Raw genomic sequence first — 24,349 nt, forward strand, 5'->3', positions numbered from 1 at the left:
TCTCCCCCCCCTTTTCCTTTCTCCCCCCCCTTTTCCTTTCTCCCCCCCCTTTTCCTTTCCCCCCCCCTTTTCCTTTCCCCCCCCTTTTCCTTTCTCCCCCCCTTTTCCCTTCCCCCCCTTCTCCCCCCCCTTTTCCCTTCTCCCCCCCCCTTTTCCCTTCTCCCCCCCCCTTTCCCCTTACCCCTTTTTTCCTTTTCCCCACTTTCCTTTTCCTCTCCTCCCCCCCTTTTCCTTTCCTTTCCCTTCCCTTCCCTTCTTCCCCCCCTTTCCTTTCCTCCCCCCTTTCTCCATCAGTCACTGACAGTCGCACACCGGCGGTACAGGGGGGGCGGTTCAAGCCGTGCCGACCAGGCTCGGCAGCCGGCCCCGGTCCTCCCCCCCCCCCCCCCCCCCCCGGGTGTCACAGCGGGGCTCAGGTGCTTTCGGAAGCAACCCCACGGTGTCCCTGGAACCGTGTGCCGGTCCCCGGGCTCCCGCGGCGAGACCGGCGCCGCCCGCCGGGGGTGCCGATGCGGGGCATCTCGCAGCCCTCTCGGCCTCCCGTCGCGGTGCCGGGAGTTGCGGGCATTCCCGGCGGGGCGGGCGGTAGCAGCGCTCCGCCCCCGCGGGGGCTGCACCGGTCCTATAACAGCCGCGGCGGAGGCGGGGGGCGGCCAGAGTCCGTTCCGCCATCCGCTGAATCGTTCCGTCAGCCTGCAGAGCCCGGAGTCATGCCGCTACCCCGTGTCCCACCGGTGCTCCGTGCCGCCCTACTGCTCGGTCTCCTCCTGCACGTCGCCGTCGCCGAGTCGGTGAGTCCCGTGGGTCGTGGGGGAAAGGAGAGGATCTCCCCCACTTCTGCCTTCACACCCCGGTAGGGAAAGATGCTCCCGGTACCAGGGGGGCTCGGTTTGTGGTGGGTCCCACTTACCCGAGAGTTAGTACCACCAGTGCCCTCCCGGAGATCTGCCCCCAGCCATTTGCCCTTCTCCAGGGAAGTGGGGGCAAAATAGGTTAATGGCAATAGGACAGTTCCCATTCCCTCCTCTGGTTTCCTGGCCTCCTTTCTGGCTTGCATGCTGCTTTCTTCATTTGATGGCAAAGCAGTGCTGTCCTGGCCTCGTCTTGCCTTATGTAGACCCTTTGCCCTGTCACTAGCTGCCCCGGTGGCTGTGCCGCTCCTCACGTATCCTGTATTTCCCCCTGCGCACTGGTGAGCCTTGCCCTGCTCTTTTGTAGTCAGGCCCGGTGGAATTAGAGCAGTATGAGGTACAAGGGTACATGATAGAAACAAACTGCTCTCCATTACAGCTTTGATCTCCAACGGCTGGTCGTGGACTTAAGTCCTTTAATCCCTCTTTTTTTTTTTTTTTTTTTTTGTGAATGTGTGATGGGTTAGATACGTGCAGTGCATTACGGCACCTGGGTAGGCTTTCCAGTCTTACCTGAGTTTGGTTGCGCCGGTACCTGGTGTGTTTCTGTGTGTAACAAAACTTTTAGCTTCCACATGGGAGTGAAAATCGATTTGTTACCATGGAGGGTTTAAGTGTCTCTTAAATATATAATGAGGTCAAACAGTTTGGATGCCTCACGCTGGGCACACATGGGATCTTTGTGGTGAAGCAGAGATTTTGGGATACTGCCTTCCCTTCTGTTTGTTTGGGTTTTTTTTTTTGTGTGTGTGTGTTTTTGTCCATCTTGCTGATAGTGCAGTCAGGGCAGATTCCTCTGCTAGTTTGAAAGAGCTGCAGAGATTAAGGTAACTGCGGGAGATCAGAGGGTCTCAAAACAAGGTTTAATCATCCACATTGCTTCCTTCTGGAGGGAAGGCTGGGTGGGCAGATCAGAACTGATAAATCTGTGCTGCTCTGTTGCTCTCTAATAGGGACACCGGGTTGGGGGGGATTGTTGGTTGTGGAGTAGGAAACTCCCACAGAGAGCATCTGTAGTAATTGTCAGCTACTCCCTGCTAAACCCAACCAGCCCAAATCCACTTTACTCTAATCTGGTGTCTTTATCCCTGCTATTAAGCACGTGAATCGCTCGTTTGAGAACTGGTCCAAACTAGTAGGGCAAACCTTTGGGGCAGACAGCATCTGGAAGTTGCATTGACCATGTTTGGTATGAAATGCAACTTGGTGTCCCTGGGGAACTGAGTGGTCTGTAAGCATCGGATTTCTGCAAAGACAACAAATTTTGCACAGATGTATTCTGTAATTCTTTATATGGAACTTGTACAGAGTATTTGTCTATATCTTTTAAGCTACCTAAGATGGAGCATATGCTTGAGAAGTAACACTGGCCTACTATAACGCCTTATCCAACAAATTGTTTGGGTTACAGGCTGCTGGGGAGGAGATGAGGATGACACACTGTTTGGGAGAGTTCTGCTGGTGCTCCTCTGCTCCTCCCATATTTTTTTTTAGTAGCACTCCCAAAACGTGCAGGGCTGCACAGCATGTGGCTCTTAGTTTTTCTGTGCGGGCAGGGTGAAGACAGGTAGCTGTTTCTTAACAAGACAGGGATTGTATTTCTTGTGCTTATGTAAGAGCATGGCTTTTGAGAGTGATTCGATGCTTGAATATTTCCCCAAGCCTGTACAAACAAAAATGCCTTGGCTCCTTTCCCCTTGCGTGGCTTTCTGGTGTAGATGGGATTTCTCCACGTGAAGCAATCTTGGATGTGTAAGAGGGTGGGGAATATTACTGAAGTGCTGAAGTGTGACGTTGGTGCTTAGGCTGTGGGTGGGTTGTGTTACAACAGCCCAGCAGCTTTGTGTGAGAAACATCCTTGTGTTCCTGTGGGCTGGGGGGAGGCTGGAGCTGAAGCCTGATGTCTCCCGGTGGTCCCTGGCCCTCTCCAGTTGAATGCTTTAGAAAGCAAAGGCTGCGTGGGCAGGGTGCTCCCCTCTGCTTGTGCTGTGTGAGGATGTGGTTCCTGCAGAAGATGGGGATGGGCAGAAAGCCACCACCAGTGCAGCCAAGACATGGGATCAGGGGAGTTGGTGAAGGACTTGAGGTCTGCCTTGTTTGGGCAGCTAGGTTAAAGAGGTTGATAAGCTTTGAGCTCTCCCTGTGCTTTCAGCGTCTAAAAGTGCTCCTGGCAGCACAGGAGGGAGGGAAGCAAGGGGTATTCTCCTGCAGCAGCAGTGTCTGCCTGCTTTGGGCTTGGGCTGCTCCTGTGTTTGACCTGCAAGAGGGCTCCGAGTGCCCTGAGCCCAGCAGGGCCCTAGCAGTGCTAATAGGCTGCAAGCTGCTTGCAGCAGTCCTTTTCTGCCTTGCAGTAAGCAGAAAAAGCCTCCGTGTAGCTCCACTTTGTGTGTGTGCGTCCCCAGCAGTGTAGACAAGCAGAAATCCAACCCAGAAGCTGCTGGCAGAGGGTTGCTCAGGGAGAGAGGGGAGGCTTCGTACTGTTTGTGAGCTCTGTTTGCTGGTTTAAAGTAATCGTGCTTGGAGGCCTCCTGATTGGCAAAGCTGGTGTCTTGTTGATGATAGCTATGTTTGGAAAGTAGTGCAGCATTATTAATGTTAAAACCGGTTTGGCTTGTCCTGCTGCCATTGATCCCTGAGGCCTGTTCTTTCTGCTCTTTGCCCAGTTTCTCATCTGTCCCTCCCAATCAAATCAAGACATTGCTATCTGCACGTTTTACTTTATTTTACCTTCTGACTTGACAAACTCACGGGGCAGCTGAACATGTAGAACAAATCCTTGCTTTGCTTCAGCCTCCCAAAAACACAGCAGCAAAATTACAGTGTCTAAGGCCGTGTCCCTTAGTCCTGAATGGAAGGAGGCCATGACTTCTGGTAGCCGAACCTAGAGCTGGCTGTCAGGATGAAAAGCATGTAACGTCTAGAAGGAAATAGCCTCTCTAGCGCCTCGTACCTTGTTGAAGTGCATGTACAACTCATGGGGTGGGAGTTTGGGGGTGCATGGTCCCCCTGCAGCCCAGCACCTTGTCCGTACTAGTCGTGGAGGTACCCACACGGGTGGGAGCAGTCACCCCACCATACTTGGGGCACAGTCAGGGAAACAGCGCTGCTGCCCAGTTCTCGTCTGTCCTAAGTGCCTGACAGGTCCTATGCTGGAGAGCACTTTCTTATGGTTCAGAGTTTTCCAAACAGCTTATGCAAGAGGCAGATTTGGGCTGATCTTGGTACTTTTCAGACTCAGTAGCAGAGACTCATGCCTGCCCCTCCTGTTGTCTCCCAAGGTCCTGGCACTTCGAGGTGCTGCAAAGGCCTGTACCCAGTCCAACAGCCGTGAAGATGTTTTTCTCCTATGTGTCTTCTCCTCCCCTCCAAGCCTCTGTTGATGGCTTTACAGTCGCCTTGAGCTGTCTGAACGGTTGGAGTGGGGAGTCTGTTTTCTGCTCTCAAATGCTGGAAGTGGAGCCTAATGTGACCTTGCTGTGGTTTTCCTATGGTGGCTTACTGCCACCTTGATATCCTTGTGTCTTACTTCCACCACAAGCTGGAAGCTGGTAACTTGGCTTTCAGAGTGATGATGGAGAGGAAGGAACCTGGCCAGCTGCTTGGCATGCAGACTTTAGCACAACTCCTGCAGCTACTTTTCCCTTCCCTCCGACTGTTGGTGCTCTAAATGCTGTATTGAAAACATGCTGGCTGCTTGAATCCACTCAGCTGGCTGTAAGTTGTGTTGCATTTTGTGTGTGTTAAGTTGTTCTCCCTCAAATGGATGGATTAATGGGTTTTGTCTTTAAAACCAACTTCTTTTTTTTTAAATTCGGTGGTAGTGATTGTATCAACAAGGGGAAGCATGATAACTCTGGGTCTACGGTCTGCAATGTAAGTGACTTAAGTTGACTTGTAAGATTACCTGATTAAGTTATTGCGGCTCGCTGATTCTGCTGAACTCTTCAGTTATCACTTCAGCTAGACAAAATGGAGTGGCCATCTTTCAAAACAATACCTTGCTCTTGAGTTAACATTTATCCTCTTCAGCCTGCTCTTAGATCCTTGCAGCTGCGTTCTCCCCCTCCACTCGCTACAGCTTGTTCCTTTATGCCCTGTAACAACAGCAGGGTTGTCCTGCTTTTACAGCCTCAAACTAGAAGCTAATGTAGTTGAAGCACTACAAAACCAGTGGGGACAAACCCTGCGCACGCCTGACCTCCTGGCTGCTGTTGCGGAGCATGTGTGGCTGTTTGTTTGAGACATGGTGGAATGCAAACGCTTTAGATTAAGAATTCAAATGATTTGCACTAGAATCAGACTCTTGTGATGAGACTGGGCTTGGTGGCTCTGAATAGACAGGGCAGCCTAGTTAGAGTTTAACTTGTAATAAGCTACTGCTCCGAGGGGCTATAAAAGATCCTATGTTAATGAGCTGTTAGGGCTGCACTTCTAGATTAGTTTGGACTTCTATTGTTTTGTTTTGTTTTTAAGCGTGTGCCTGAATGGTTGTCCAGTAAATGCTGCTGCCTCTGACCAGCTCTGCTGTGTATCGCCGGCAGCCCTGACTCCCAGCAGTCATGCTCTGACTCAGGGTTTCTGGCACTTGCCTGGCCTGGCAGCTCCCGGAGCCACTGCTGTCACCCTCTGAGTAACGGCCCTGGCCCCTTACCCAAAGCAATGACTCAGGCTTCCGAGGCGCTGTGGCACAGAGGTGGATCTCTTATGGGGGAAGAAAAGCAAAACTAGTGCTGCTTGGCAGACAGTCTGTGCTGCCCTCGACACCGAGTGCCTTCACTGCTGTCTGTTGTCTAATCTGCCATGGGTTGTGGCTATGGTGGGCAAAAAAGCTATCGGGCTCAGACATATGATTGCTGCCAGTAGCTGAGTTGGTGTTGGCAAAGGCAGATCAGAAAACGGCCTTGTCTTAAGCAGCCGCGAACTTGCTCTGGCAGCTCTGTGGCTGTTGTGTTTTCAGACAGATACAGCTGGAAACAAGAGTTGCATGGGGAGAGGAGAAAGCAGCAGTATTATCTGAAATGACTGAAAGTATTCAAAGCGAGCTAAAGGAGCGGAAAGTGTCAAAAGAAGGGGTTAAATACTTAATTCTGATTCTGGAGAAAATGTCCGTGTAGGAGGGGAAAACACGCAAGATGTAGTTGTGTCCCTCTCAGTTTCTAAGGGCTGGCTGACTTCAAAAATACACTTCTTGTAAAAGTCTCTCTCTCTTTTTCTTTTTTTTTTTTTTTTTTTTTCTCCTGGAAATGTGCACTCTTGTCAGTTTCATCCTTCAATCCTTTGAAGCTCAGACTCTGCTTATAAAATGCCAAGTGGCTCTTGTTAGACAAATTATTGGGATAACTTAAAAATCAAAGCAGTTAATTAAAATCTCAGAGAGACACTCCTTGGGGTGGGAAGGAGACTGGGAGACCCATAGAGCACTGTTACCCAAGCAGCTAGTGTCATGTCAAGCAAAAACAAGGTTTCGTCTTGCTTAAACAAATTGCGTTCTGTCAGGGAAAGCGAAGCCTGCCATGGGAAGGATTTCTCTCTTCTGATGTTGCTCTGCCTTAGCTGCTGAAGGGGAAAAGGTGTCTCCACCCCAGTACAACGAAAGCTGTGCTGCTGTCCTTTGTAAAACTTCAATACAAAGCGCCATGGCCTTGCCCTGTTTCCTTTGCTGTGAGGCTAACCCTGCCTCCTGCCCTTTAGCTGCCGTTACAGTCAAAGTATAGCAATAAAAAGAAGTGCAAGCGTGCATTAATGACTGTGAAAGTGCCTGCCTTGGACTTGCACCAAAATAGCATGCACAGAACAGTAGCCAGAAATCTTGGTGCGTGGTAGGAGATGAGTATGGTGACCGTGGCTGGAAGGAGGGTGCCTGGCATGATGGGGTGCTGCTGCCCTGGCCTGGAGAGGAGTGGGACACCTGGGTGGAGGGATGGATCCTGGCCAGCATGGTGCTAGGAGGGTGGCAGAAGCTTCTTTTGTGGGCTAGTGTCCCCCTTTAAAAACAAAAAGGCTTCTCACGGTCTCTCCCCCAAATGGAAATATAGCCCTTACTGATGTCAGGAGCTTTTGCTTGGAAGACTGTGTTCCCCGGCAAGATAAATATTTATTGCAAATCCACAGTGTGCACTGGAGCAGACTCTGGAGCCAGGATCTTGCAGGAGACTGTTTATGTGCGGGCTGTTCTTGGCGCTAATTCTAAATTTCCTGAGGCTGAGGAGCTGGTCCTGCGCATTGGTTGCTAAACGACTTGCTAGTCCAGCTGAGCTCAGGCTTTGCAGAGCCAGGAAAGCAGTGACCAAAACAAGAGCTGTGTCCCTCTGCTCCTGGCCGTGACTGAGGGTGCAGAGAAGTTGCCAGGGAGGGCTAGAAAACTGATGCCAGCTGCTCGCCCCTGGCTTGGAGAGGGGAGGAAACCTGGCTGGGAGTCCAGAGCTCTCTGAGAGAGGAAAACGCTCCCAGGAGTGACAGGTTTCCCAAAGTACAGCTGCATTATCCCCAACAGCATATGCTATGTCTGCTGCTTTCTGGGCCCAAGCCAAGGCAACCTCTGCACAAGTCAGGAATTTCTCTATTAAAAAAAAAAAACCAACAAAACAAAACAAAAACCACGCACTGAAAGCCCAGCCTCTGCTGCTGTAGCTAACTAGGAAAATCCCTGCTGTTGAAATGTTTGTTTGTATAAATGCTTACACGGGTATAGCCTGATAGTGGAGTGGCATGGATACTCCATCTCGAGCGCTTTTGTGCTGATAACTTCCTCTGCAGAAGTGTTTTGCTGGTAGCTTTGCCAACAGGGCAAAACTAAATAGCATAACTGTGCTGGCAGACCTCAACTGCCTGGGCTAAGCCTAAATCTTTGGGCTACTACTTCTGATTAGATTAAAATGAATTGTGAGAGGGGAAGCATTTGTAGGGTGCAGAATTGGGAATCTTGACTGTACAAACAAGCTGAGATTAGCCGCATGGTGAGCCAGCTAGGAAAGGCACCCTTTGAAGTTGGGTGTCTGCCTGCCTTAATTTTGCTAACATTCTGGCATGAGGGAGCACAAAGATCCTGAAAATGGATGTCACACGTTTCTTGCCAAGTGGAAATTCTGGATGTGCGTGTGTCCAGGGAAATATTGGGGTGTAGCTGTATTCTAGGAAAGGCATTGAGGGCAGGCCTCTCCCTGGTGCGAGGGGGAAATGTGATCTATGAAATATCCCAAGCCTGAAGTATCAGCATGAGAAATCATCCTTGATGGAAAAGCTGCTTTGCTGGGGCCATTACATCCTCTTTTCCTTCCACAGACAAGGATGGTGTACAGTAGGGCGACTCGGAGTGTGTCGTGATTCTGAAAAACTGAATTCCTTTTTTAACCTTTAATAGAATTCTCCAAATTCTGAAGTGAGCCCTGGGCAGTGAAGTGTATGAAATACCTATGATCAGGTTTGTAAACACCATAAAAAATGTAATCATTTTATGAACTAGGTGTGTATCACTGCCCATGAGCGGGAGAACCTTTCAGGGGCATAAAATGTCTCTGCCGCAGTTGTTTTCCTCCTGAGTCACATGAGAGCTCCTGCTTTCCCCTCCTGCAGTTTTCCTCTGAACTTTATCTTTATTTGCTTCAGGGCAAGTGATTGACACAGAGCCATCTGCAACTGCCTGCTGGGCTTTATCTCCTCTAGCTGGAGGGGGGAAGCAGTCATCTCTTTCCCGCTCGGGCTCTGTAGGTCTCTGGAGCTGGGCATTGAGTATTTAGAGCACCTATTTTGCCAGCCAGCGTTGCAGTAAACAGATCCCAGCATGTGCCTGTTCTGCAAAGGACTCAATCTTTATGGCTTTGCTCTTGGTTGATAATCAGGCAAAGGCAGTTAAACAAGAATTCATTCCTTTGTAATCTCTTCATCCTCCTCCTGCTTGCTTCTATGGCGTGGCCTGAAAGGCACGCGCATACGGAGTGCTCCAGAGAGAGCAGGCTGTGGGTAAGCAAATGCAGGCGAGTTAAAAGGTAACTGAGGTTTGACTTTGTAAGTACAGGGAAGCCTATTTTGAGCAAGCAGAGCTTGGGAGGATTCATCCCTGCTGCAGGGGAGGCACCCATGACAGCGGGTCGCTCTCCAGAACCCAGGATTACGGTTTAATTGTCACAAGGATTATGCCTCGGCTGTCGCATGAGCCCCCAGGAGAGCCGCTTGAGGCGACACAGCTTAAAGAATCACCCGGGGAGTGGGGGCAAGTAGGGGAGTGACCCAGGCTGAGGCTGTGTCGGTGATGGAGGTGCGGTACTGTGCCTGCCCCACGTAGCACGTGGGCTGCCGAGTGTGAGCACGTGGGACTGATTATGTGGCTGCAGGGAGACGGATACCTGCTTGGACAGGGACTGGGGATGCTTCTCTTAAGTCACCTTGAATGAATGATGCTTTTACCAGCCAAACAGTTTATCAGCCTGCATGTTGCTCTTGCTCTATCTTAAGCAAGACCCTGTGCTTTGCCTGTATTACTGAGCACAATTCAACAAATAAATGTATTTTGTCCCTCTTTGGTAAGAAGCACAAAGAGATGGCATGCAATAACTGGTCCTGGGGTCCTGGAGATGCAGTGCTATCCCCTACTGCCAGCCAGGAGCTGCCTGCAAGCCCCGGTCTGTGCTTCTGTCTCCGATTTCCCCCTTAGTCCTCAGAGGCAGTATGGATTTACCTTTGCAGCTCACTGTGATGGGACTGCACCTGTACAGTGGCTGTTGGAGAGGAGATGGGCAAGGCTGGCTTTGCCCAAAGCCGCTGTGTCTGTGGTCCTGCTCTAGCACTGCTTGATAAGTGTTGAGTAAAGGCACTGTAGTATTTAACCATGTCTGGAAGCCTTGGGGTGAGCCTATCATGCAGCTAAACTCGCACGTGTGCCTGGATGGAAGCTGATTAACTTCTGTCCCTTGGCACAGAGGCCAGTGCAGGCTGTGTGTGCTGTAAATTATGTGGGACAGACTGACCAGGGATGACAGAGAGTTAAAATGGTACCCTTCAAACATGGGCATGAGGAGTTAGCACAAGTGGATTTGTTACTGTGGCTGATGTGTTGAAGGGGTTAGGTGTGACCTAGATTGAAATAGCGATATTTGCTTTGCTCTCAGGACAAAAGTGACTTTTGTATTTTTCTTTTTTTTTCTTTCCCCACCATGGAGCTGGAGCCTGGAGGGAGAGGAGGGAGTAAAGGGTGGTTTGGGGTAAAACATAGGCCCTTCCCTTACTAGTCTGGCAGGAGCTGCTTCTGCCGGAAGCTCATGTCACTTCTAATAACTTTCTTTTGATGCTTGTTAGGATGGGAAGATAGAGCTGTCTTTGCCTGTTACCTCGCTGTGTGCCCCCTCCCTTGGATGTCAGCTCTGGCTGACTCACATGCGTCTGAGCTGCCCCTTTTCCAGGGCTGCATGGACCCTCTGCTTCCTTGGTTTTGGGGGGCTGGCGTGCTTCAAGAGTGTGAGCTCAGCTCCTAATCCCAGTTCCTTTGCATGCTTTGCGTGAGCTTTAAAACCTTCCTGGCTTCTGTGCTCCTGCAAGAGCTTGGTGGCAGTGAGCTGTATGGAAATCCCCTCTCTCGAGCTTGGTGGTTTACAGAGCTTTGCATCCTTGCACTGGAAAGGCCCCATTGGATTCGGTGCTCTTTGGCCCATGGTGCAGGACAGCATGAGGGACAGGGCGGTGGCTTTGCAAGAATGATCTCCTAATAACCAGGCTCTGAGGCTGGGCCATGTGGGCAGTTGCTCGTGTTGTCCAGGAGCCCTTTCTTGTTAAGTTGCTCTGGATGTGTGTTGTGGTGGTGTAAGGTGGCATTTGCCTGTGACAGCCCAGGTGTTGGAAAGATGTTTTGTGTAATACTGCTCACGAGGTGATCCATACGACTGTCCCCTAGTACAGAGCCCCTGACAAAGGCCCCCGGAGCCACTTGCTTTTATCTGTCCCTGCAGGCTACAAAGAGTTAACGGGTCTGCCCCCTGCTCTGCCACCTCCCAGGCTGGCCCAGCTCCATGTGCTTTTGTCCAGGAAAGGCTGACTTTCACCTTGCTCCTGTTTACTCCTAGGTTTGTGTACACAGTGCTGGGGAGGGAGACGAAAGAGTGAGCACTGGGTCTCCACACCAAAGTTATGAACTTGATAAAGAGCTCTCTGCGCTTTGGATGCCCAAATCTCTGCAGGGCTGACTCCCTTTGCAGCTTGCTGGCTGCGACCCTTCAAAGAAGCTTTTAATGAACTCTGGTGTGTTTGATCAGAGACAAGAGCCTGCCGTGAAAGCCAGTTTCACATCTGGAAAACTTTGTCTCTGCCCCAAAACATCATTTGGGGTTTTTTTGAAAGGGTTTGCAAAGGCTGTGGTGAGGACATGTGGACTGGGGCAGGCGAGCTGCCTGGGTTTGTTATTTCCCAGAACTAGCCAGTGGCAGGGGAAATTCACACATCGGACAGAAAATTTGCTTGCTGCCTTAATAAATAGATGTTCTTGCTTTGAGAAGCAGCTAGTAGCATGCTGGGGCTGTAAGTGAAGGCCCCAGGAGCACAAAATGGGGTGGAGTGGGCTAGGGATGGAGCACAGGCAAGGCTGCGAGCCCCTGCCTGGGGTGCCAGGGGTGTAATTCCTGTGCCTGAACTGAGTAAACAGTGTCTGGCTTCATCCAGTAGCGCAGCCTGTCTCGGGCTCAAACATGAGACCTCTGTGCCCGGCTTTTCCAGGAATGACGCTCATAGTTCACGTGCCTGACGTGCTGGTTGTCTGGCAGGGAATAAACTCTTATTTTTTTGCCACTGGCAGGCAGGAAAAGCTTCTGCTTGCTCCCCAGCACATTGGTTAATCCCCCATGGTGCTTACTGGGGGTAAAGCTGCCTAATGTGAGGAAGAAATCCTGGAACTAGATTCCTGCAGAGAAGGTTGTTTTCTGTACAGACCCGTCCTAGAGAGAATCATATTAATAGTAGGGCTCAACTTCAGCTGCTGGGGTGAGGTGGGGCTGTGCAGCCGCCCAGTCCAACTTTCCCAGCAAGTCCCTGGCCCAGCTCCAGTGCTGGGAGAACAGGTGGTGGAAAGCAGACTCCGGGCAGCGCCGGTGCCCTTCTCCAGCTGGCGGTTGCAGAAGGTGAATGTGGCTAGAGACGACTTGGCAAAGGCTGGCCATCGTCCTGTGGCAGTCTCCTAGCTTTTTCCTCTTGGCTGCAGCCTGCCAGCCGAGAGGAAGCATGGGCACCTTCTGTGGTGCCTCTCTACCAGGTAGTGGAGCCGTAGGGAGGACCGAATCCTCTTGGAAAGAGATGCACTTTTTAAGGAGTACTCCTCAGAGCTCTTTATATGGCACTTGGGAAGCCCAAAGCTCTTGCTTTAAAGTGTGTGAAAGTGCCTGTGTGCCCTCTCACAGGTGTGTATGTGAGGGATGTGCCTGCTCCAGACCTGCCCTTTGAGCACAGCACTCCAGTGTTTAACCCTTCACAGGCTGTTTGTGCCCCAGCTTCCAGGAGGAGCCTGCTCCCTAGGAGAGCATGTCTTGAAACCTGGAGGGTAAGTGCAGAGATGTCCAGCAGCCCTCTAACATGGCTGGCAGATGAATTTGTAAAATGAGGCTCACTGCCCACAAGAAAAGTTTCCTGTACAGTTTGAGAAGCTCTCGTGGCTTCCAGGAACTTCCCTGTCCTTGCTCAAGAGTATGATGAAGAGTGAGTTCAGGGTACGCTCCCATATAATCTTATTTACGCTTGTGAGTCAGTAATTTCCTTGTTATGTCCTCTGGCTTGTAAACACTGTCTGTCCTGATTTAAATAGGGTTTTCTGATAGCCAAACCTGGTGCGTTCCACAGTATGTACTAATCACCATGGCTGTCTGCCACTGCTTTGCTTGCGGCTGGGCTGATCTGATAAGGCCAGCCTGCTGTCCAGCCACTTAGTGGCCTAAACGTGGGTTTTCTTGAGCCACCCTTGTTAGGACATTAGCTGGCTGTGATTCATAATGAAGTGTGGCGTGAGCTGGCACAGGGGTGCGGCTCAGCGCAGCGTTCTTGCCAACATAGATCTGCCCTGACGCAGCAGCTGGGTTATATGGATCTGCAGCGAACATGCTCCCTAGCCCCGGTGCCCTCGCTCTGGCACAGATGGGAATTGGGCTCTTCCTGCCCCTTGATGAAATGGCCAGAAGCTCTCATGGGAACAGCTACTGCGTGCTGGCAGCAGTTTCCATTGCAGGTCTGGCTTTGGCTGGGTTTTGCATATCTTGAAATGAATTTGCCTTGGAGTGACTGATGCATAATGTTAGGAATGCCTGGTTCCAGCCCGGGGGGGGGGGGGGGGGGTGTAGATTTCTTCCCAGCTGGCCTTCCTCCTCAGCCCCCTTCCCATCACCCAGTGCCAGGCTCTGGCAGAGCAGAGACAGGGGGTCTAGGAGGAGAGCTGGCCTCAGCACTTCATGCCCTCTGGGCTGTTCGTTTGGTTATCCTCCAGCAGAGTTGCTGGGGAAACCAAAGATGCCTCAATAAGCACATCTAGTAGGCACTGCTCCTTATGCAAAATGAGAAACATCTTGTCCTGACCACAGGACCTTCTTTGTGGCAAAACCAGTATGCTAATGGGCAGGGAAATCTGGACTGGAAGCAGGGCTGGGGCTGTGGGCAGGGGAAACTGACACATGGCTTGTGGCTGATTGTTGGCCTTTGCTTGTGAGATCGATAGCGGATGCGATTCATCAGTTGGCATCACTGTGGGGCTGTAGGATGCGCCATGCATGGCCAGGTGAGCAGGAAGGCTGATCCCAGCCACTGGAGCTGCAGAACCCCTTTCCTCATAATCAGGGTCTTGCTGCTGCCCTGATGAAGCAGCAAGTGCTGGGGCTCGGTTGGTGCCACCCAGCTCTAACTGTCCCCGTGAGTCTCTGCTCTTCATCCACTGTGAGGCTGTAGCTTGTGGTAAACCTGTACGTTAACAACAGCCATTGGATGTGCAGGACTGGAGTGCGTTAAAAATGCTCTCCGGGGTAGTTAAACCTTCAGGACTTCAGCCCAAGTTCTAGGAGACACTCAGGGAACATGTTCCCAGTCTTTCTGTGGGGATAACATGAAAAAATGCTGTCAGTTTAGCCCCTGGCTATGGGACCTATCCATCTGCATTGTGCTCCTTGCCGTAGGGGAAGGGGTTGAGTCCCCCACCACGGTGATGACTTCATGGCTGCAGAAGCATCTGGAGCTGCTGTGGGCTGGTGTTGAGCAACCTGAGAGCTCATACTTGTGGTACTCTCACTGGGGCTGGCCCCGGGGCTGTGGGGTGAGGAGAAATAGTTCTGGGCAAATTTCATAACCTTGGTGAGGGCAGGAGGTTTGGGCTTGTGGCTCCTTGAAGGTCCAAGTTCAAATGAGCTCTGGTGGGTAAATGGCCATTGTGGCCAAACAGCTGATTCTCTGGGAGGCTCTCCTGCTGTTTGGCTAATGTGTGTGTGTCTGTAGCTGCAGTCATCCGGCCATAGGATTGCGGACTTCGTTTTACAGACTTGTTTGTTTACATGCTGTTTTAAGAGGTGAGGCAGGGGAAGCCCTTCCTTCAGGCAAGTCATTATTGATAGCAAGTGCTCTTGAACCTTCACATTATATTGCACTGCAGTTCAGCTGAACTGACAGGCCAGTTTTTAACCCTTGGGTGATAAAATAGGGTTGCTGTCAATACAAGAAGCACGAATTGTCTTGGCGTGAAGCTTCAGTGCTGTGCAAAAACCTGACCTATAGGTGCCAGTCTTTTCCTCTGGGAATAGCAAGTCCTTCCAAATCCCCCCTTATCACAAACTGAAGGTACTGCTTTTCTGAATGCTTTTGCTACAAACTCCTGACCAAGATCCTGTTGTGTTATTTTCGGCCTGTGGGTTCAAGTGAACCTCCTGAATCTGCAGCCCTCAGGAAATTCCACTGACAGGCAAGCTCTCACTTCTGTTCTGAAAAATTCTAGGGGAATTCAGCTATTCCCAGGCTGATGAAGATAATGCTCTTGGTGGAGAGGAAGTTCAGCATTTAATGTTCTTATGATGGAAGTGATGTGCTCAGCACAGGCTCTGAACTCCTGACCTTTTGTGAAATGGTTCTGAGGTGTTGCCTGATACTTAATGTTTCTCCACCTCCATTTTCAGGTAAGAGAAACTGAGACTATGGATGCCCGATGGCTTGACTACCCTGCCTCCGGAGACTTGCCGGATGATGAAGACATTGGTGAATTCGGGCCTCACTTAACTTCTGATGGGTTAGATATAGATGAGGCATCTGGGTCTGGAGGTAAGTGGGAAGGGGAAAAATGGATCTCCCTCAGTTGATACTGTGAAATTCTTCCCGGTTCCACCAGTCATGAGTGATGGGCTAATTTGAACAGCCAGAACTCCAGAGGGAACTACAGTGTCAGGTGGAGATGAGAAAGCCGTGTGAATCATAGGCTCTCACAGATGAGAACGGTGAAAGTGGTTGTACCGTGATGTTGAATCACTCGGGGCACTGGGGGAGGACAGATGGAGTCCAGCCAAGTTGGTCGTACTGCAAGTGAAAAGGCATTGCAGTGGCTGGATCTCTTTCCTGTTTGACTCCAAAGAACTTCTGAGCTGCTTGGGGGGAGAAAAAAATAATTAAAAATATCTATTGTTGAGGCAGTGTTAGAAAGCTTAAAGTTAGTGCCTCAGCTGAGGCCAAACAAGGTAAAGGACTAACTGGTGTTGAAGTGAACTCCCTGTGACATGCAAAGCTCCCTGCCAAACCAGTTTCTGTAGCTCCATGTCCCCTTTGTGTGAACATTTGTTCTCTAAAAAGGAAAGAACAAGTGCTGAAATCGGTGCCTGACATGTTTGGGCAGATCTCTCGTAACTAGAGGGTTGCTGAACTACCCTTTAGGGATGGGTGGTGAGAGCATTGCCCTCCATTGGCATTAGCTTAGCAAGCTATAGCAGACCTGCTTTGCAGGGCAACTCCTGATAATCTGCAGCAGGGACCAATGGATCCAGCTGAAGAGCTCTCCCATGCAAGAGGTGTTGGCCTTGAAATTGCATCTCATGGTCTTGTGCAATCAAAGCCATAAAGTGGTGTAAGTACTTTTAGATAAAAGGGAATTGTAGTCAGCAGAGAATATTGAGTCCTAGTTTATCTGCAGTTGCTGTTATTGCAGAAAGTGTCTGAATTCTGGAAAAATGGCATGTAATGAGAGGAAAATTTAGTGTCCTCTATTTTTTTTTTAATTTTACCACCCCCCCTCCCCTCTGCAGACTACCCAGACTCTGAAGATGCCATATATCTGACCACCGTGGATACTCCTGTGGTAGGTATTGCCTCTGCATGTTTTAAGCAATACATAGCCACTCTGGTCTGTCTGTGAAGCTTTCTGAATACCCTTCCCCCTGCAAGACGTGGCATCAAGATGAATTTACCTGCATGAGCAGGAACAGTGTGCTTGTAATGCACTAAGCAAACTTTCTTTTCCCTGCACACCCTCCTATTTTTAATTGTAGGTAGGCTGGGTGCTGCTTACTGATGGGTGTGGTCTGTCTATGTTCTGTAGATATCTGACAACTATATCCCTGGAGATACTGAGAGAAAGATAGAAGGTGAGAAGAAAAACACAGTGGTGGACAATGAAATCATTCCAGACAAAGCTGTACCTGTTGAAGAGAACCTGTCCAACAAGATCTCCATGGCTAGCACAGCCAACAGCAGCATCTTTGAAAGAACAGAAGTCCTTACAGGTAATACTTCACCTTGTCCTGATAAATCATTAATACTGTAAATCAAAATGGCTTCTATTGTTCCTGTGTCTCTGGGGAGCAGTTCCCTGCTGACAAGGGGAGTGAGGTGCGTTACCTCTGTGACTGCCTGTAGCAGGGTCCCTTCTGCCTTCTAGTCCTTAAACAGCAGAAGAGCCTACTGCTTGCCTTGCTGGGGTAAACAGCTTGGTTTTGCACCTGCCAGCTGACTGATGGCTTAAGTGCCACAAGTCATGCGGCAGCTGCTGTGCACCCAGATACCACCTCACGAGAGGCGTATCTAGCCATAAATCAATGACATCATCGACTTTCATATCAAATGCAGGCATCTTCCTTCTGACCTCTGCCCGAGTCCTGCCTTCTCTGCACCAAACAGTTCCTCTAAGGGACTTGAACCCCTAGTCAACTGTTATGAATTTAAGTACCTCTGTCTAGAGCAAAACCAAGCGACTGGCTTCCCCTCAGCATATGGGATAGATCTGTGTCAAGGCACATTTTGTCAAGCACTTGGCCTGATGGTCTGAGTACGGACCTCAGCACACGTTGCAGCTCTGCAGCCATCCTTCCAGCTGGAGGAGTGGATTGCACAGCCACCGAACAAATAAGTTGTTTTAGTGCAATGAGTAGGTGTCACAGTAAAGGATAAATTTCACTGAAGTCTTGTGGCTGCCCTTGGTGTGAGGACAGAGAAAACTGTGGTGGGTTTTTGTGGGTTTGTGGGGATTTTTGTTGTTGGGGTGTTTTTTGGAGGGAGGTGGTGGTGGTAGTGGGATGTTGCTGTTTAATTGAAATACAGAGTCCCCAGAGCGTGCTCACACAGGTAGTTACCAAGGGTAAATCATGCTTGACCAATCTGATAGCTTTCTATGATGTTATAACTGGTTGGAGAGTCGTGGGTGTCATCTACCTTGACTTCAGCAAGGCTTTTGACACTGTCTCCCATGACATCCTCGTTAGGAAGCTGAGGAAGTATGGGCTAGATGAAGTGACAGTGAGGTGGATTGAGAGTTGGCTGCGGGACAGAACTCAGAGGGTTGTGATCAGCGGCACAGAGTCTAGTTGGAGGCCTGTAACCAGTGGTGTCCCCCAGGGGTCAATACTCGGTCCAATTTTGTTTAATATATTCACTAATGACCTGGATGAGGGGACAGAGTGTATCCTCAGCAAGTTTGCTGATGATACTAAACTGGGTGGGGTGGCTGACACCCCAGAGGGCCGTGCTGCCATCCAGCGTGACCTGGACAGGCTGGAGAGCTGGGCAGAGAAGAACCTAATGAGGTTCAACAAAAGCAAGTGCAAGGTCCTGCACCTGGGGAGGAAGAATTCTAGGCACCAGTATAGGTTAGGGGCGGACCTGCTGGGAAGTAGCTCGGAGGAGAAGGATCTGGGGGTTGTGGTAGACAGTAAATTATCCATGGCCCAGCAATGTGCCCTTGTTGCCAGAAAGGCCAATGGAATCCTGGGCTGCACAGGGAAGAGTGTGGCCAGTAGGTCGAGGGAGGTCATTCGCCCCCTCTACTCTGCACTGGTGAGGCCACAACTGGAATACTGTGTCCAGTTTTGGGCTCCCCAGTTCAAGAGGGACAGGGAACTGCTGGAGTGAGTCCAGCAAAGGGCAACTAAGATGATTAAGGGCTTGGAGCATCTCCCTTATGGGGAAAGGCTGAGAGAGCTGGGACTCTTTAGCCTGGAGAAGAGAAGGCTGAGGGGAGACATTATGGCGTACAAGTATCTAAAGGGTGGGTTGAAGAAGGACGGAGCCAGGCTCTTTTCAATGGTTCCAAGTGACAGGACGAGGGGCAATGGGCACAAGTTAGAACACAGGAAGTTCCGTTCAAATACACGGAAAAACTTCTTTACGGTGAGGGTGACAGAGCACTGGCACAGGCTGCCCAGGGAGGGGGGGAGTCCCCTTCTCTGGAGATTTTCAAGACCCGCCTGGATGCAGTCCTGAGTAATGTGCTCTGGGCAATCCTGCTTTAGCAGGGGAGTTGGACTAGATGATCTCTAGAGGTCCCTTCCAACTCTGAAAATTCTGTGATTCTGTAGTTAACAAAGCATTTGAATCAGAGCTGTACCATTTTCCTGGAGTTGATGGTGTTTGTGGGTTGTGGTGGGGCTTTTTTGGGTGGTGGTTTTTTTTTGTTTTGTCTCCGTGCAGGGAGGATGTCTTTTTGTCAAAACTTCCTTCTTGCACTAAACTGAATTATTAACACAAATTGGCTAGTGTGGAACGTGTGATTATTCTATGGTTGGATGAAAAGCGATTTCTGGCCTTTTCCGATAACATCTGCTGTCATTGAAAACGCCAGCACATGTGGTGACAGGCACATGGACAGCATGGACTCTGGAGGCAGTTCTGAGGGCTGGTACTCCTGAAGCAGATTTGGAGATGTAGCTGATGGTTTGGAGTTGTCCAGGAGTTGACACTTACTCTATGCTCTCTTTCCCTCCCCAGCTCTCATTGCAGGAGGGGCGGTGGGCCTCCTGTTTGCTGTCTTCCTGATCCTCCTCTTAGTCTATCGCATGAAGAAAAAGGATGAAGGCAGTTACGACCTTGGGAAGAAACCAATCTACAAGAAAGCCCCTACAAATGAGTTCTACGCTTAGAGCTCAGCAGCACCTTGTGCCCATCAAGGGACAAACAGACTGTACGGAAACACTGTGCCCTCAGATGAGATGTGCTGAACAAATGCTCTTTTGGGATTGAATTTCAAAGCGACTTCGAGAAAAAACAAACTTCCTACGTGACCCTTCCCATCCTGCTCACCTAACAGGGGCCCAATGAAATACAAAGAGTCTGAAAAAAACCTCAGTGTATTTTTTTCTAAAGCTAGTGTAAAAAGAATAAAGATGCCAAATTTTCTGCTTGGTTTTATAGAGGGTATGTAAACACAAAACAGACTGTATGGAAGCAAACACTGTGTGTTTGCATCCAGCGTGCTGTGCTCAGATCGGCTGCTTCTATAGAAGGTGGCTTTTCTTTTTATAAACCTTGCTAATCGATGTCTTGCAGCAGGCTGTTATGTGAAGCATTTTTGTGGACAACTATTTATGAATCTCTTACACTACAGATAATGTTGCCTTATCAGGGAGTAAAAGGCCCATAGGGGCTCAAAATCCCTGAGTGCCATAAAGGGCCTATGGGAATGTCTTCCCCAGGAGACTTCTGTCTCTTCCTGTCGGCCCCAGGCAAGGGTCATTAATCCATGAAATCGGGACAGCCAGTTCTGTTTGGCTATGACGACACCCTTTCCTTGCCTTCAGTCTCTTACCTTTTTTTAAGGATTGCTTGTAGGATTTTTTTTTTATAACAAAATTTTAAAGAAAATAGCCTAATGTTTATATAAAGTTTGTAGAAATTGTTTTGAAATAATAAAAAAATAATCTACTTTTTTAATTTCCTCAGATTTATTTTTTCAATCCCTTTGTGTTTCCTTTGGCCGGGCGTTTCTCTAGAGATGTTGTTTTATATGATTCATAGTCTGAACTGAAGCAGAGTTAGCTACAGTGTGTTACAGTTTTCTTTTAGTTCTATAGCAGCTACTGTAGAGGGTAAAGATATTTATGGTTTTCCTGTAACTTTTTTTTAGGATTTGATTTTATTTTTTTTTAAATAGAATTATTTATAGTTTCTGAAATGGCTGCTCTTCTCATTTAGTAACTTTTATCCTTTTTATGTAAAACACTAATATAATGAGTCTCTGTGAAATCTATTTAAGCTTTATTCTGTGAATTTTAATTATGAATTCAAGGCAATAACTTCTAGGATTAATCTGTATGCAAAATTGGATTCATAATATGATTGAAGTAGGGAAAAGACAAGAGTATTTCTAGCCTGTAATATATTATAATCAGTCCTATAGAGCTATATATTATGTATTTTACTGAGAAATACACAGTTAAGAGCGAGAAGGCTGGAGTTAATTCTTTAGCAGCCTTAGTGTGTGTAAGAGGCTTGATCTCATTTGTACTGCTGTTTGTCCAGTGTCTTGCCTGGAGTGCAGGTGGGCTTGTGCTGAAGAAGGTGGCTGGGAGCAGCCTGAGCTCTGGAGCTCCGTTGCGTGTCCCAGGCTCCGGTCGGTGATGTGCCAGGTTTGATGCTCTGAGTTGGAGCAGAGATCCCCATCTCTGTTCTGGGGTTGCTTTTTGAAGCAAGCGTTGGAAGCGTGTAGTACAGAGAAAATAACTCTTTATTTTGGGGGCTGGCTGCACTGCAGAGTCCCCTGCGGTACTGTGCTGAGTACCTGCCTCTTGCAGACAGCTGGCTTTGGTAGCTCGAAGTCTGCCTTGATGGCAGCTCCCTGTTGGGAGCATGGAGCTTTCGTAGATGGCTAGCTAGGAACCTCCTGCACTGGGTTCTTAATATATCATGTATATAGCTCCTACCTCTACTGAGAGACCAATTCCCCCAGTGCTCCTAGAGTGAAGGGTAACGTGTGTGTCCGGTGCCTCTGTTTTAGGAAAGCGTTACAGAATGACTTTGTGCAAGTCGTGTCCTACTGTAGCTCTCGGAATCTGAGGGTGGCTTAAGACAAAATCTGAGTGTGGGTCCCTAAACTGTGTAACTGGGTAGGCAGCACAAAACCAGACGGTTGCGAAGGCTGTTCAGAAATCTCATCGACTCCTGAAGCCACCTTACCCAGGCTTTCTTGTAGGCTTGAGGCCAAATTCGTAGAGGCGATAGAACAAAGAAATTCAGCTTCAGCCGGTGGCAGCTGCTTCTCGGAGCTAGGCAGGCGAAGCGGAGATCGCAGGGGAGCCATGTATTGAGACATTGGTGTGAGAGGACTTTTCCCAAGGTTCCTCCTCCGGATTGACTCACTCACTTGGTCCCAGGACAAGCATGTTTGGGGAAGTTGCGGGCTCTGGGAGGCTCTAAACTGCACAGAGTTCAGTGTAGACTGGGAAGGAGAGGGATGACTTTACTGCCTATGGGCAGCACTACCAGGAAGGCAGGAGCAGCGTCTGCTTCTCGGGATATTTAGATTCTCTTGTGTAATTGCTCTTGGGGATTTTCCACTGTTACTGATTTATATTTTTTTTTTTTTCCCTCCCCTCAAATAAACTGGTACTTTCTAAAATTGGCTTTTTGGACTGTTTCTGATCTGAAATTACTTTGGGGAGCTGGATAACAGAAAGCTCATGTTTGTGTAACTTCTTGGTTTCCCAAAGGGGGAGGCATGCTGGGATGTGGCTTGGCTGTGGCCTGCAGCTCAAAGGGGCTTTGTCAGCTGCTCCCAAGCTGTCTTCAGTGTCTGACCCACAAGTGACTCCTGTAGGACCAGCGTCACTGGGGTTCTGGAGCTCCTGAAGCTCTTCCAGGCAAGTAAAGCAGACACAGGATGGCACAAGGAGGTGAGTCCATCTCTTCTCTGGTGATCAGTTTTGTGGTGGTGGTACTTGGAGAGGGTTGTCCCTGTGCAGCCGGAAGGGGCAGAGGGAGGTAGAGGTGGGCATGTGAGTGTCCCCTGATGACAGCAGCACGTTCCTGTGCCCTCAAACATGAGCAATGTGCAGAGTCTTGCTCCACCAAGTTTCAAGCCAACCTTGTTAACTGATGGGGGCCCTTCAAGTGGGGGTAGAGCTGTTTCAGTGTCTCGGCAGCAAGTCCACAGGTGACTTCATGCCACTTTGGACTAAAAGAGCTCTTCTCTTAAGCAAGACCTGGTGGCAGCTGCTGCTTTTCCAAGCCCCTCTGCTGTGACGGCTTGGTGCTCTCGAGGGATGGGACCCACCTCTGTCTCCCTGGGCACGTGGGAGAGGGTGGGCTGTGTGGAGAGCAGGGCTGCTCGCTGGGAAAAGTGCTGAGTCTCCTAAGAAGTGCTGTATTTAAATGGATTATCCTCCTTGAGAAAATCTAATTCCCTTCTCCCTGGTGGGAACTCCTACTCCTGGTGGTTAGGATTAGCAGGGATGGAGGAAACAAATTAGGACTAGTACATGGGCTCCCTTGGGGGTGAGGGAGTAGCAAGCATTTGCTCTGTCCTTCTTGCCCACTCCGTCACCGGTGTGTTCTCAAAGGTCCTCCGAGAATTTGCTTCTGGTACCAAGAAGCAGCCAAGTGTTTGCAGAGCTGCTCATTGCACTGTGGGAGCTGCTGTTTGTCAGTAAATCAGTGACGTATGCCTGCGATCTTCATGTTCTTGTGCCTCGTGTGGCTGTGACAGGTTCTTGGACATGCTCCTTGGAACAACGTATGTTTGTCTTTTTCCTCTTCTTTTTTTTTTTTTTTTTTCCTTTTCTCCTGGGCTTCATCTCTCTGTTACAAGAATCCCGTGTACTTTCCAAAAACGCCCTCAGCGTAAAAGCGCCTTGTTTTTGCAAAGCAATCTGGACGGGTACTCTGCAAATCCCCAGAGCGCAAGCCTGGCTGCCTGCCCATGCTTGCAGAGCCGTGGTTCCTGGGATGGATTTGTCACCGTTCCCTCCGTCTGCATTTCTGCCCTCCCCAGCCAGCCCGCTTGTATCTGATGTTAGCTGAGGGGCGACTCACACTAATGCCTCGTGAATTCCTGGTGGCACTGACCAGCTCTGACCCCTGAGATGTCACTCGGTTGTTCTTCCTCCTAGCACTGCTCTAGTTTTAGAACCAAAAACCCTGAGGACCTGCTGTGCCTGACTTGAAAATAGCTGGAACCCTCCTGGGTACCGATGTGATGGAGTGGCCATGGGCAGCTCTGCTCGTCCCAAACGCTGCCTGGCAGGAGGGACTCGAGGGAACAAACGGAGGAGCTGGAAGATGAAGTGTAGCCTTGCTGATCCCCTTTACTTTATGGCTTCCGGGAAGGTTTTGAGGTGGAGTTTGTGGGTGTTTGGGTGCTTCGTTGTGCAGGGTGAGCTGCGGCAGGTGCTGTGCTGTGTGTCAGAATGGTGCCGAAATAGGTCACGGAGATGGTGTGCAATAGTGTTGGTGATTGCGGTGTCTGTTCCCACCACCTCCGACCCTCCAGAGGGGCAGAGTGCATCCATGTCTCTGGGTAGGACACCCAGGCTGCCCGCAGAGACTCTGGAGTCCAGGAGGCGACAAATCCTGTACCCGGGAGACGGGGTGTTTCCCACGAGCACCCCCAGCCCGCTGGGTGCTGAGCAGCGCGCACGGCTGGGCTCCCCGTGGCTGCAGGCGGGGGACAGGGAGAGCCCGGGGGATGGGGGTCCCAGCACAGCCCTCCCCTGCCCGCTGGGGCCAGAGGAGCGTGGGTGGGTGTTTTCACACCGGCGGTTGCGCTTTGGGGTGTAGCAGCACTGTTTGGGGTTTTGGCTCCAAACCCTGGGCCGCCACTGCCTGCTGTTCCTGCCCGAGCCCGCGGTCGAGCCCCCCGGGCCCACCCGTGACACCCCCCGGGCCCACCCGTGACAGCCCCCCGGCCACAGACACGGCTCCCGGGGCCCGTTCCCTCCCGCTCGCGTGGGGTCTGCTGCCATCTCCTGGGCAAACCCCTCCCGGCAGGGCCGGTCCCCGCCGCCGCTCTGCCCCGCGGCTCCCGCTGGGGTGCGGGTTGGGTTTATTTTTGGGGGGAGGGATTCCTCGGAAAGCAGCCGCCTTGGACGCGGGACTGGGAATTGCGGTGGTGCTACGATTAGCAAAGCCAGCCGGCTGCGGAGAGCTTGTCTTTTTTTCCTTTTTCTCTCCCCCCCCCCCCCCCCCCCCCTTCTTTATTTTTCTCTCTCCCCCCCTCTTTCTTTATTTTTCTCTTCCCCCCCCCCCCTCCCCCT

The 24,349-nt window shown here is 50.3% G+C and overlaps 1 protein-coding gene across 1 annotated transcript; it reads left to right on the forward strand.

Annotated features, from left to right (window-relative positions):
• The first annotated feature begins 671 nt into the window (after positions 1-671).
• SDC4 (syndecan 4) lies at positions 672-21,722 on the forward strand. Its single transcript, XM_082491077.1, has 5 exons — positions 672-791; positions 15,026-15,167; positions 16,139-16,191; positions 16,432-16,615; positions 19,092-21,722. Exons 1-5 carry the CDS (start codon positions 711-713, stop codon positions 19,241-19,243), a joined length of 612 nt encoding a protein of 203 aa, XP_082347203.1. The 5' UTR covers positions 672-710; the 3' UTR covers positions 19,244-21,722.
• Positions 21,723-24,349: the final 2,627 nt, after the last annotated feature.

The sequence above is a fragment of the Vanellus vanellus genome, assembly GCF_965231255.1.
Source record: "Vanellus vanellus genome assembly, chromosome: 15".
Lineage (NCBI taxonomy): Eukaryota > Metazoa > Chordata > Aves > Charadriiformes > Charadriidae > Vanellus > Vanellus vanellus.